This window comes from Saccostrea cucullata, unplaced genomic scaffold (genome assembly GCF_032062105.1).
Source record: "Saccostrea cucullata isolate Sc308-1 unplaced genomic scaffold, CSIRO_AGI_Scuc_v1 ctg1975, whole genome shotgun sequence".
NCBI classification, from domain to species: domain Eukaryota; kingdom Metazoa; phylum Mollusca; class Bivalvia; order Ostreida; family Ostreidae; genus Saccostrea; species Saccostrea cuccullata.
Window position 1 is genome coordinate 72,795 of NW_026938266.1, and position 12,936 is coordinate 85,730.

Consider the following 12,936-nt stretch of genomic DNA (forward strand, 5'->3'; position numbering starts at 1 on the left):
ATCAGTGGTATTTCATCTAAATGAAAATGAGGCGACATTATTTGAGCCCTTATATTGAGAATGGGTGCATCATAACTATGTACATAGTTCATTGGTTTAATACGCAAGAGCAGAGGAGAAGATCCTTAAAGAATTAATGTATTTTCACTATACAATAGAGCCCCGCCCTAACACCAGAACCCATGACCCTTGGGCCATGAAATTCACAATTTTGGAAGAGACACTCTTATTCAACATAACTATGTACTTGGTTAGTTTGTTTAATACCCAGGAGCAGAGAAGATTTTCAAAGAATTTATGCATTTTCACTACATAATTAATAGAGCCTCGCCCTAATTCACCAGAACCCCTGATTTAATTCTTAAATACCCAGGGGGCAAAGAAATAATGAAATTCAGTAATTACGGAAATTAACAAAAGAGGCAGCCTTATTCAACATAACTATGTATTTGATTTGTTTATTACATACCCAGGAGCAAAGAAGAAAATTTTCAAAGAAATAATGCATTTTCACTATATAATCTATATAGCTCCGCCCTAGCACCTAAGAACCCCTGTCCCTGGGGCCACGAAATTCACAAATTTGGAAGAGGCAGCCTTATTCATCATAACTATGTACTTATTTAGTTTATTTAATGCCCAAGAGCAAAGGAGAAGGTTTTCAAAGAAATCACTATATAATTTATTTAGCCCCGCCCTAGCACTGAAACCCTTGACCCAAGGGCCATGAATTTCACAATTTTGGTAGAGGACTAAATGCTGATTACAATCATGCAAACATTTTGACTGCCTGATGTCCAGGAGTAAAGAAGAAGATTTTTTAAAGATTGCATTAATTTTATTGGTTTTGGCCCCACCCTTAAGCCCAAGTGGGGCAGGGACCATGAAATTCACATTTTTTGTTCCCCTTAACCGATAGATCCTTTGTGGCAAATCTGGTTGAAATTGGTTGAGTGGTTGCAGAGAAGAAGCTGAAAATGTTCAAATGTTAACGCACGACGACGGACGAAAACGGACAGCGACGAAGGACGAAAACACGTGAGTTTACTCAGGTGACATAAAAAATACTATTGAATGTGTCAGAAAATTTGCTTTTAAAGATAAGCAGATATTTTCTGACTTTGAACATATTTCAATGGATACCTTCTTCTTTTAAGTATTCACAAGACCATAATTTCATCACTGTTTTCAGAGCGTTATTTTATATGCAGATAGATTTCAGGATCGACTGATTTGCATTTGTCTGTATTGTGTTTCCCTGCATCCTTAAACGAGTCACAAATGTAAGCCTTTTCAGTATGTTTACTATCATACTCCAGATTAGAATAATTCGGAACTTTGGCTTTAAAATTAAATAATCTTTTCGCGTTAAAAATGATTTTATTATAATACTATAAACATGTCTGGCATTCTTTTCTATTTTTTAATGAATTCAATTTTGCCCACTCCCTCTGGGCATCTGATTTTACCTCTGGAATTTTTCGAGTCACTGTTTTGTGCCCTGCTCTCAACATTTTTTTCATTTATTTATTTTTATCCAGAATGATCACTGTGTGCTATCTTCAGCCTTTAAGTTAACATTTATTTATCGTACTTTCTTTCTTATACTCTTATATTAATTTGACACCATCAGTTACTGCCTGTCTTCTTGAAACTGTGACCGTTTCATTTTTTAATACAGTAATTATGAAAAGAATCCATATCTAACAAAAAAAGATTGTATAGTCACTTCATCTATTGGACTCAATCGAATTAAATGACCCGGTCCCAATTTCCCCCTTTACTCATTTACTTCATGATATTGAAACTGGTTCAAAATAACGGATTGGACTTCGACCCGATTTCATTGTTGATATACGTATTTAAAGTTCTCCATATTTGTTAAAGAATAGTGACACATGAAGAGCCCTTCGTATTGGATATCAGTGGTAATATATACATATATATTTATTATTATCTTCTCTCTGGTCTCCTTTGTTCATATTACTTTAATATTTTCCATATACGTAGAAAATATCTGACAATAGCTTTCCCCGAACGGTTAATTCGCTTAATACCAAATAAGTAATGATGTAAAAAGTCATGATTTGTTAAAGAGGCCTACTCAGAGGGACACGCAGTGTATCATTACTTACCTATATTAAAGAAAAATACCTACATGTATATAAGCGTTATTTTATTGGACGTAGGTCGTGATGTTTAAATATCTTTAAATAAAATTACGACTTAAAAATAATTAGTCCATTAGAAATCCATACATTTTAACAAACACTTAATATTCAATATACTACACATACACTGTTTATAGTTTAATATTTTAATCTTGATATGGAGTTCATTTGTCCAATATACAGAATAGGGAGACCTACTTATAATACATTTAAATTCTTGAAAACCATATTATAGTTTTAAATCATTTTTATTTTCAGTTATCACCCAAAACTATTGAAATATTTAATTACTTTATAATATATACCAAAGTATAATTAAATGATATATCTCACTTCACTATTTTATCCAAAGTTTTTTTTTAATTTTTCAACACAACGGTTTAATTCTTTATTTGGATATATTTGAATATTACTAGCGAGAAAATTTAGTAAAACTGTTGTTTAATGATTATTGTATAATACGTCTACAAATTAAAAAAAAAATTGTATAATATGATATTACCTGAAAATTGCATAATACAATATTTATTTATAATCATTTAATTTGATCAGTTCTCTTTGTATTATGTTATGATTTAATTAAGGTGGTTTTCTGCTATAGAAAGAAGAGAGGACACGTTTAAAAGGAACTTTCAACAAATTAAAAAAAAAACACAAAAAGCCTCAGATTTCAAGAGGTATTATATACGATGCAGACTTGAAATGTATGCTTGCCTATAAATGAAAATCATTCGTTTTTTATTAGACTTTCATAGAATAAGTTCCTTAAGTAAATGCACGTCTCCAACGTATCACGTAACTATATGCAAAGGTTTAATAACAGTTCCCGAAGCTGTACTAACATTCTTTTTAAATAAAAGAGATAGAATTGATGGTATATAACAAGGTACAAGGAACATTTTCCCCACTATAATTTCTACAGGCTGATGTAATAAATTATATTTAACTGTTTAAAGTCAATTACAGTTAAAGTCAACTCCACTCAGATGATGATCCAAGATGTCGGAAATAGATCAGTCCAGTAACAATTGGCAAGTTGGAAAGAAAGTTCTTGAATGTAACAAGTACATGTATACCAAACAAATCCAGTGCGATGTAACATTCAAGGTTGGGCAAGAGGGAAAAGAAGTAAAAGCACACAGATATGTTTTGGGCAGTAGGAGTTCCGTATTTTATGCCATGCTGTTCGGAAGTCTCTCGGGTAATTCTACTGACATCATTGTTCCTGATATTGAACCCGATATTTTCCAAGAACTGTTGAGGTAGGTTTACATAAATACTCATGCAAACAATTTTTTTCTGACATTGTGAACATTTTACGAGCAGTTTATAATATACATATATATATGAGTTCCGAATATCCTTAATTGTTATTGAATAATTATTTAAAATGAAATAAACTTATTCAAATTGCCTACTCTTTGAAAGTCAAAAAAAGATTACATGAATTATATGATTTTTTTTCGGATTGCACTCCCTCCGTGGTGTCCTTAAAAGGAAACTTTGACTGTAATTAAAAAGTACAACTTTTCTATCTTAAATACATGTGTGGTATATGTCGAATGAATATGCATTTGGAGAAGTGTTTAAAAATACAAATGGCATGGATGTCATAGAGATGATTTACATACTTTCATTTTTTGTGAATTGTAGGTTCCTTTATTATGAGGAGATAACTGTAAAGGAGGAAAATGTTTTAGGGATTCTGTATGCTTCAGAGAAGTATGGTGTGGCTGACCTAAAAGAATATTGTAATTCTTACCTGAAAAACCACATCAGTGAGGAGTCTGTCTGTACCATTATGGAAAATGCAAAACTGTTTAGTTTAAATGACTTGTTCACCAAATGTATTAACTTTATAGTAAAATCAGAGGCTACTACTAAATCAGTGTTTGAGTCACCGAATTTTCTTGAGCTAAATAGAGAGTGTTTGGCGTCACTAACCAAATTAGATAACCTGCCTGTAAATGAGGAATTTCTCTACAAATCCTTAAAGTTGTGGTCACTTCGAAACTGTGATAAGGAAGGGAATGATGTGAATAATACGGAAAATATTCGAAGCATGATGGGAGATCTTTTACATCATGTTAGATTCCCTCTCATGCCATTGGGAACATTCCTGAAGTTAGCTGGGGACAACATTCTAACAGACCAAGAAAAAGATCAAATGTCAAAATTTATTGCCGGTATACCTGTTGAAAATGCACTGATTTTCCCAACAGGTCATAGGACAAAGGACATCACTATCTATAGAGGCACAGATTATCATCCCTTCTGGAGGTTTTATGGTAAAATAGATGCACTCATATTCAGAGTTAACAAAACTTTGTACATGCGCGGATTGATTCTGCTTGGTAGTTGTGAAAAGGATTTGTACACCTACACAGTAGAAGTCAAAATAATAAATAGTGATAATAAAACTGTATGTTGGTTTCTAGAACAACCGGTTACCAGCAGTGGCAAAGAATTTCAAGTTAGCTTTGATGAGCACTGTTTAGTTGAAGCAAACCAGGATTATACAATTTGGTTAAGGATGTTTGGATCTAAAAGCTACCGGATGAAGAATTGTCACTCCATGGTGACCGAAGATGACGTTCAAGTTACTTTTAAGAATAGCGAGCTGTGTACTAATGGCACGAATGGATCTAGAGGACAAATTCCTGGATTTCTTTTTTCAATACCGTTATAATCACACGATTATATTAAATATCAGCATATTTAATTGATCTTGTTATATAAAGGCCATTTCAAATCTAGTAACATTTGACTTCTAATTTGATTAGTTTTACATATTTTGGTTTCAAATACATATAGCTCAACGCATTTTTTAAACTCACATGGTTTTTCGCACAAATTAAAGTCAGATTTTCTTGCAATAAAGCTTAAAAGTATCGAGTTTCAGTACGAGACATAACCATTATTGTATTAAATGGTTTCATTTTACAGGTGCACATTCTTTAAAATCAGTATCTTAAGTTTAAAAAGCCAGTGCTCTAAAAGGTTTGTTCATAAATTGTATGATGTTAAATATGTATGATTCAATCATAGGTTTTTACAAATTAATCAATGGAACTTTCTATGATACTATTTGGTTGAAATGTTCAAATTTACTTCTTAAAATGAGTACTTTTCGAGGTGCTTTGCACATTTTTCATACTTCTCTTGGTTTTGTCGAAATTCAGCGCCGAAAAATGAAAAAAACTGCATAAAGAAATCATGCAAAAGGATAGGATAATAAAGTATTGTTTATCTTTCAATAGCGTAAATTGTAAATATCGAAAAGAAACTTCATTTACATTTATGGTCTGAAACTCTGAAATTTTGCGATGGAAGGTATCTTTCATGATGCTATAGATTTCAGGAAGTTGAACTGAAAAAATGCCATCTTTTGAACATGGAAAGGAGTCGAACAGATGGGAAATGCCTCTGTCATCTTACGCCTTAGTGTCATAATAATGTTCAGAAAATACAGAAATAACATGAACTGCACTGTTTCTGTATTAAGGCAAGGTAAAAGTATGCATTAAAATGGTCGGATACAAAGACGGTTGCATTTGACGAGAAACAATGAAAAAACCTTTTGGAAATTCTCCTAAGATATCATCCAAGAGCATATAAAAATCCTACCAATTATTATGTGTGAATTATGATTAAAGTAATGGGATATGATCAAATTAAGTTATAAATCATTTCTTACACATATTTTGTTGTCACATTACACGATTTTTGCATTATAACAATATATTTACATCCACTGAATATTTTCTTCTTTATTTCTTAAGAAAACCCATTGCATTAATCACTGCATGAACTACATTTGGCATGTCGCCTGTACAAATTTCTTGATCAGTGGCTGTTCCTTCAATGAAACGTATAAAGACGTTCGCATCATTAATACAATAATTAATCTTTTTAATCCTACTTTAAATGATTATTTAAACAGATATAAATATAAACAATAAAATGTCTTTCTTTGTTTGTTATTACTGGAATTAACGGTCGCGGGTTATGTATTTTTTCTTCAACAGCTGCTTCCGTTAATTCCAGTAATAACAAACAAAGACAGCATTTTATTGTTTAAATGATCTTAATTTGTGCGAAAAACCATGTGAGTTTATACAGTGTGTTGAGCTGTAGTGTCGGGAATGAGGATAGGGTGGTGGCCCATCACTTTTCAGAGATTATCAGTTGTTGCAAATATAGTTTGGGAGCTTACTATAAACCCATCTGTCCAAAAAGGTTTTAGTTAAATCGGACCCCACCCGTGACACACACAAAAATACTATTTATTGGTTGTGTAGCCTTTTGGGGCTTTGAGAGGCATCAGCTTACTACTCGCTAGGGTTTAATGCATTTTAGTCATATTGTACATAACATGTATTTACATTGAATTTAGAATTGAAGCGACAAATTTCCAGAATTTTTACCGGTGTAATCTTTAAGCTGGATTTGATGTGCTTCCCTTTCTTTAAAGGGTGTTCTTAAAGCTCAACAACAGCATTATATTACATTATTATTATTATTATTATTACCTCATTTGGCCCCATTTTGCACAGATGAAATTCATGTAAGTGCACAGTCGTTTAAAATGTTACCGTCGGATACAAAAATGCAAACATTAATTGTTTTCAAATTTGGAAAAGTTACGATTTTGCATTAATTTTATTTTCAAAATCCTTATCACATACCTTTAAGGGGGATGTACGGCCACTTTTAGTGCAGTGAGAGCAAAATGTAAACATTTCTTCAAATGGCTAAAATACATTATATTTTGATCAAATTTTAAGTCTTTTTGATAAAGATACAATAAATATGCATAACCGAATGCATGTTGTGCATATATAATCTATACTTTTGCAGAAAAATGCTTTTTGATATGCTCCTTAGAACTGCGCAGCTACAGAATTCAGCAGAGCCTTAAAAAATCCAAAAAAATATGCAAACTGTGCATTAATGTTCTCTCTACAACCATTTGTTGAGAAAATGTCTAAATTTTGCACTTTTAAATGATAATTTCAAGTTCAAAACAAGGTACCATTGTCTTCAAAAAGAGTGTAAAGAACCATGAAAGTAGTTCATGGATAGCAGCACGTGGTCTATTTTTAGCACAGAATCTTGTTTTCCAGACCTCTTCTTAATATGGAGGGGCATAACAATCTTTAAATGTAGAAGAGAATTACAGTTGCAAAATATTTCAAATAATATGAACACTTTTAAAGGAGGAAAGGTGTTATAGTGTGGCTTGAAGTAATTTATTTAGTTTGAACATAATTTTTTTTTCTATTTGCCCATATTTTCAAAATTACAATTGTACAAAGTAAAGAGAAAAAATCAACCTATAAACATCTTTAAAATGATGTTTGGTGGTCCTCCCAACTCAGGGAAAAATTATTGGGTCCGTATTTATAGGTGAGAAAAAAAATCCTTAAAATTTAAACAGAATTGTTTACGGAAGAAAAAGAAAAAAATATCGTGTAATGGAATGTTAAAAAAATGAGTCGGGCCATTTCTAGGCAGTAGATCGGGAGAGAGGGCAACCAAATATTTTTATAACAAGTGGTATTATAAGGCTAGTACATGTTCCATCACATACTTAGTAATGCAATTTTTTTTAATCTTTGACACTATTTTGAAAAACAAACAAAGGATTTTCGGAGGAGGGGGGGGTGGGGTTAGCACTCACTTTTTTTGCGATGATAGACATAGCATATGCAATGGACCTTTCATTGCAAACATTGTGCTCGCTTCTAAATTTCATAGAAACAACTCATTATATTTTATCAAGCTTCGTATGTTCAATGAGCGAGAGCTTACAACGTTGTCAACATAATGAGACATGATGCGTTTTTTGTCCAAACATGACCCCATACAATGTGTGGGTCATTGCAAACATTCTAGCTATTTATGTGAGGTGCCTGAAGGAAATCCTATAACTGCCTATTTTTTCTATCTAACTTATAAACAAAATAGACATATGTACCAACTTTTTGAATGTAAGACATGTAATTACAATTTATTTTTCATGCACTGCGTATTGTTTAACATTTTCAAATTAAATGCTAAGCATCCTCCTTGCAGTGCCCCATTTGAAAATAACTTCTATCGCCACAGAAAAAAGACCCACCGTAAACACATATGTTTAGGACATTTTTATCTTTTTTTCTTGAGTTTTAAAGAAACCAACAAATTATCAAGACTTGTTCCATAAAAATTAAATATAATCATGGTAATAAACGGATTTATCCACAACAGATATATGCACATGTCAACCATGTGCTTAGTGGAATAATATTAACGAGGAATTTCGAGTTGTAAACAGAACAGTTTTTCCCGATTTGCTGGAGTGAGGTTAAAATCGCGTTTTTTCATTAATCAGACGATGCGATGCAACAAATGAAAGTAGTAAGTAATATAACCTAATGATTATTACTTAGTAATTTCTTGTCTTGGTGTTATTATGGTCGCATTTATTCTAAAATCATTGATATTCGAACTCTGTGTGACAGAGGAATGGCGGACGAAATAAACACATGGCCTCAGGAAGACACCCATATGAAAAATCAAATTTTCAAGAATTATGGATAATGACAAGAAAAAAACGAAACAAATGGTTGTAGCCATATTATCAATGAATCAAACTAACTCCATTTTCAATGCATTTTTCATCTCATGAATGCTGTAGCTGCGCAGTTCTAACATGATTAATTTTCTTCTAATTAAGACAAAATAAACTTAATTGTTTACTAATTTTGGTCTCTAACAGTAGGTAATTAGTGCATTAGCACTTTGAGTAACTTTGAGCTAGTTTAGTAGAGTATTAAGCGCATTCTTGGTATTTCTTAGTTTACACCAGACTAGATCCAATATGGCTTGTACATCCCCCTTAAGGAAAAAAAATTGTTTGATATAGGTGCATACTGAAAAAACAACACTTTTATAAATATAATTTCAATCAAGAATTAAATTCTTCAGTAATGTTTAGGATTATTCGAAAGCATTCTCTCCAAATATGTGCTGTATTGGAAACAAATGGCTAACTCATCACTTTAATTCTAGTACATATTTCGATCAGAGATAGTTCTATTCTTTTAAAATTACTATTTTTGTTCACCATACATAGGAGACTTTAAACCTGTTTGTGGTACTGTATTCTTTGAATTTTTTTTTTATAAATTTTGCTTCATTTTACAGCGTGCTATATGTATCGATAATACATTGCAAGTTTACTTTCCAGCATTTAAAGAGCAAAAATAGAACTATAAATTTGCACAGTTTGATTAGAAACATGCATTTACTTTCATTTTCGCAGGGTCATACGCGTGTTCAACTAATATTAGCAAGACATAAATCGTACATGTACATTCAGTCTCCATGAAATCCAATGATTGCAAAGGTTAATGGCAAAGATGAAAATATCAGACTTTCATATTACATATGCAGATAATAATATTAATGTAATTGTCCGTGTATCGAATCGACATCGAATTGTATGGAAACCCATTCCCATGTGAAAGTGCTATAAAATTATTTCTATGTTGTTTCATCTCCCCGTGGAGTGGATACATATTTTCCATACGACTAATTTTCATCCATTTTTCATTTACATCTTTGTAAAATTTAATAGATAAAGTAGGGGTAAAACTAGGTAATTGAATGTGATGAATGTTTATTGTGATACTGTTTGTGAAAAGTTTCAATAAAAAAAGAATTATAATGTGTCTAGATCTACGGAGATCAAACCTGACATCTTTAATTATTTAACAATATTGGTATAAGTCTCCCGCGTGGCGAAACGGTTATAGAGCATTTTCTTAAGAGTCTTGGAGTAAGGGGTTTCAAAAACTATTGGATTCAAATCCAAATGCGACATACATATTATACATTTTAATGTAAAATGTTAATTTTAATGTTAAAACACCTCATATGGTTTGAACGCATTTTTAGAATTAATGCATTGTAATCTAAGCTTCAATAAGACGTCAATGTATTCATTTCGTTGTTGATTTATAGATTGAGATTCAAATTATTGAAAATGGATCAGGAGAATAGGAACTGGCAAGCTGGAAGAAAAGTTATCGAATGTAACAAGTACATGTTAATCAACCAAATCCAGTGTGATGTTACATTCAAGGTGGGACTGGAGAAAAAAGAAGTAAAAGCACACCGATATGTTTTAGGCAGTAGGAGTTCAGTATTTTATACCATGCTGTTCGGAAGTCTCTCGGGTAATTCAAATAACATCGTTGTGCCCGATATTGAACCTGAAGTGTTTCAAGATCTTTTCAGGTAAACTTAAAAAAAATAATTTGGTTAAATTATATAAAGTACCTTGAAACTTATTCATTGCTAGAACTTTTTTCGCGGGTGGCTTGGTGGTTTGAAAGTTTGCACTTGACCAAGGATAAGGAGAAATACTGTTAAATCTTTACATCGCAGGTTCGAATCCAAAATGTGTATATCCACCTTTTTGAATAGATGTACTATTTAATTTGAAAAAAAAATACACGTATGGTCTAGTAATTATTGATATTTAGTTTTCACTCGAAATCAGTATTTCTTATAAGAAGTACAAGTATGTCCTGTATATTTTGAAATCTAGAATCAGTCCATTATATAATCACTCTCGGGTTTTGTATAAAAACCATGAACCTAATGCACTTTTGAAATATTCAGAGTATCTTTCCAATTAAATAACTTACACTTGAATATATAAAATCGGCATAGAAAAAATATCTATGTGAAGCAGCACTTCATGAATACATTTGAGACTTTGTAGCAAATAAAATTCGATTTCTGACTTGGAAAAGAAGTAAAAATTTATTGGAATAAAGATGACTTCCATACATTTGTCTCTCCTTTACTTTTTTCCGTTGTAGGTTCCTTTATTACGAGGAAACAAACATAAATGAGGAAAGTGTCACTGGGACTCTGTATGCGGCAGAGAAGTATGGTGTAACGGACCTAAAAGAAGCTTGTAATTTTTACCTGAAAAATCACATTAATGAGGAGTCGGTCTGCGCCATTATGGAGAATGCAAAGCTGTTTAATTTAAATGATTTACTCACCAGATGTATTGACTTTATAGTGCAGTCTGAGGCTACTGCTAAAACAGTTTTGCAGTCACAAGGCTTTCTCGGTCTGAATAGAGAATGTTTGTTGTCACTCTTAAAATTAGATACATTGCCTGTAAATGAGGAATTTCTCTACAAGTCCTTAAGGTTGTGGTCACATAAAACTGCGAAAAAGATGGGAAGGATGTGAATAATTCTGAAAATATTCGCAGCATGATGGGAGATCTTTTGTATCAAATTGGATTTCCTTTAATGTCTTTAGAAACCTTTTGGAAGGAAGTTGCCGGGGACAACATTTTGACAAACCAAGAAAAAGATCAAATTTCAAAATGTATCGTAGGGATACCTTATGGAGATACAATGCCTTTCTTAACAATTCGTAAGAAAAAGGATATAGCTATTTACAGAGGCACAACTTATCAGGATGTATGGACTTTGAATGGTGACATAGACGCCATCCAGTTTAGAGTCAATAAATCTTTGCACATGCGTGGATTAATTTTGCTGGGAAGTTATGAAACAAGTCCGTACACATACACAATAGGAGCAAAAATAGTAGACAGTGACAATGAAACAGTAGCATGCTTTTCAGAGCAATCTGTTACCAACACTGAAAGAGAATTCCAAATAATCTTTGATAATCACTGCTTACTTAAAGCAAACCAGGAATATACAATCTGGTTAAAGATGATTGGTCCCCAAAGCTACGCGGTGAGCAATGGTCAACCCTGTGTCACAGAAAATGGCGTCAAATTTACTTTTAGGGATAGCGAACTGAGTTCGAACAGCACCTCTACAACTAACGGACAAATTCCTGGACTTCTTTTTAGTACAACGATAACACATGACTTGTGTTAAAAATCGAGCATCCATTGTTAATTTAATTTGGATATGATTTGGACGAACATGTATGTAACCTTAAAACAGTTTTCTTCTGATTTGATCACACCTTCCAGTTTCCTTTACATCCGTCTAGGGCTACTTGATTTTGGAGATTCTTACACCAATTGAATTCAAAATATATTTTAAATACCTGAATGACACCCACCCACCCAATTCTGAACATTTGATAAGATATTTGTTTTACAAAATAAATTGAATTTCAAAAATTTACTATAAATTTTACAAGACCATCTTTAAAATCATGTTTGCTTGCTCTCTTCTAAATCGGGGTAATTTTATTTATTTTTGCTACATACCACCGGTATTAGATGCAAATAAATTTGTGAGGCAATCCTTAAAAGAACTGCTATATAATAAATTGAATTAATTTATCATTGTAAATGCACACTTCTCCAACAGTGCTTGCCACAATTGGGACAAGAAAATATTGAAGAAATATTTTCATTTTTAACACTCATGAGACTCAAAGAAGTCTTTCTGAAATACAAACTAAATAAATAAGACTTTTAAATATTATAATACAATTTTAATTAAAAAAAAAACTCAATACTTTCATGGGATATAAAGTTATAAACTCAATAAAACTTGATTCACGGACTGAGGTGGAGTAAGACACAATTTCAATTCTACACATCATACGTGATTTCTTAAAGATTTCAAATAAACACGATAAAGGAGAAGACTACGCTTTGAAACGATTGTCTTTTATGTTTTTGATGCGACTAAACTCTATAATGGAGAGAATTTAAACTAATCTAAACCTCTTGCAAGAGAGAAAGTCGCTTCCTAGC

The 12,936-nt window shown here is 32.2% G+C and overlaps 3 protein-coding genes across 4 annotated transcripts; all 3 read left to right on the forward strand.

Annotated features, from left to right (window-relative positions):
• The first annotated feature begins 2,770 nt into the window (after window positions 1–2,770).
• LOC134249871 (BTB/POZ domain-containing protein 6-like) lies at window positions 2,771–12,282 on the forward strand. 2 transcript variants are annotated; one of them, XM_062732233.1, is made up of 5 exons: window positions 2,771–2,848; window positions 3,158–3,433; window positions 3,825–4,459; window positions 10,182–10,457; window positions 11,048–12,282. In XM_062732233.1, exons 2-4 carry the CDS (start codon window positions 3,171–3,173, stop codon window positions 10,184–10,186), a joined length of 903 nt encoding a protein of 300 aa, XP_062588217.1. In that variant the 5' UTR covers window positions 2,771–2,848; window positions 3,158–3,170; the 3' UTR covers window positions 10,187–10,457; window positions 11,048–12,282. The 2 variants fall into 2 exon arrangements, with proteins under 2 accessions (XP_062588217.1, XP_062588216.1); XM_062732232.1 differs by lacking the exons at window positions 10,182–10,457; window positions 11,048–12,282 and having other exon boundaries at window positions 3,825–4,889.
• On the forward strand, window positions 10,204–11,432 carry LOC134249875 (BTB/POZ domain-containing protein 6-like). Its single transcript, XM_062732236.1, has 2 exons — window positions 10,204–10,457; window positions 11,048–11,432. Exons 1-2 carry the CDS (start codon window positions 10,204–10,206, stop codon window positions 11,430–11,432), a joined length of 639 nt encoding a protein of 212 aa, XP_062588220.1.
• Window positions 11,456–12,100, forward strand: LOC134249876 (E3 ubiquitin-protein ligase rpm-1-like). The gene has a single exon (XM_062732237.1). It carries the CDS (start codon window positions 11,456–11,458, stop codon window positions 12,098–12,100), a length of 645 nt encoding a protein of 214 aa, XP_062588221.1.
• Window positions 12,283–12,936: the final 654 nt, after the last annotated feature.

What these genes read in the sequence shown, in the direction of transcription:
- LOC134249871 (XM_062732232.1), top strand. Translation starts at nt 3,171, where the DNA reads ATGTCGGAAATAGATCAGTCCAGTAACAATTGGCAAGTTGGAAAGAAA. An exon ending in ATTTTCCAAGAACTGTTGAG is followed by an intron (nt 3,434 to 3,824) that starts GTAGGTTTACAT and finishes TGTGAATTGTAG; the next exon opens with GTTCCTTTATTATGAGGAGA.
- LOC134249875 (XM_062732236.1), top strand. Translation starts at nt 10,204, where the DNA reads ATGGATCAGGAGAATAGGAACTGGCAAGCTGGAAGAAAAGTTATCGAA. An exon ending in GTGTTTCAAGATCTTTTCAG is followed by an intron (nt 10,458 to 11,047) that starts GTAAACTTAAAA and finishes TTTCCGTTGTAG; the next exon opens with GTTCCTTTATTACGAGGAAA.
- LOC134249876 (XM_062732237.1), top strand. Translation starts at nt 11,456, where the DNA reads ATGATGGGAGATCTTTTGTATCAAATTGGATTTCCTTTAATGTCTTTA.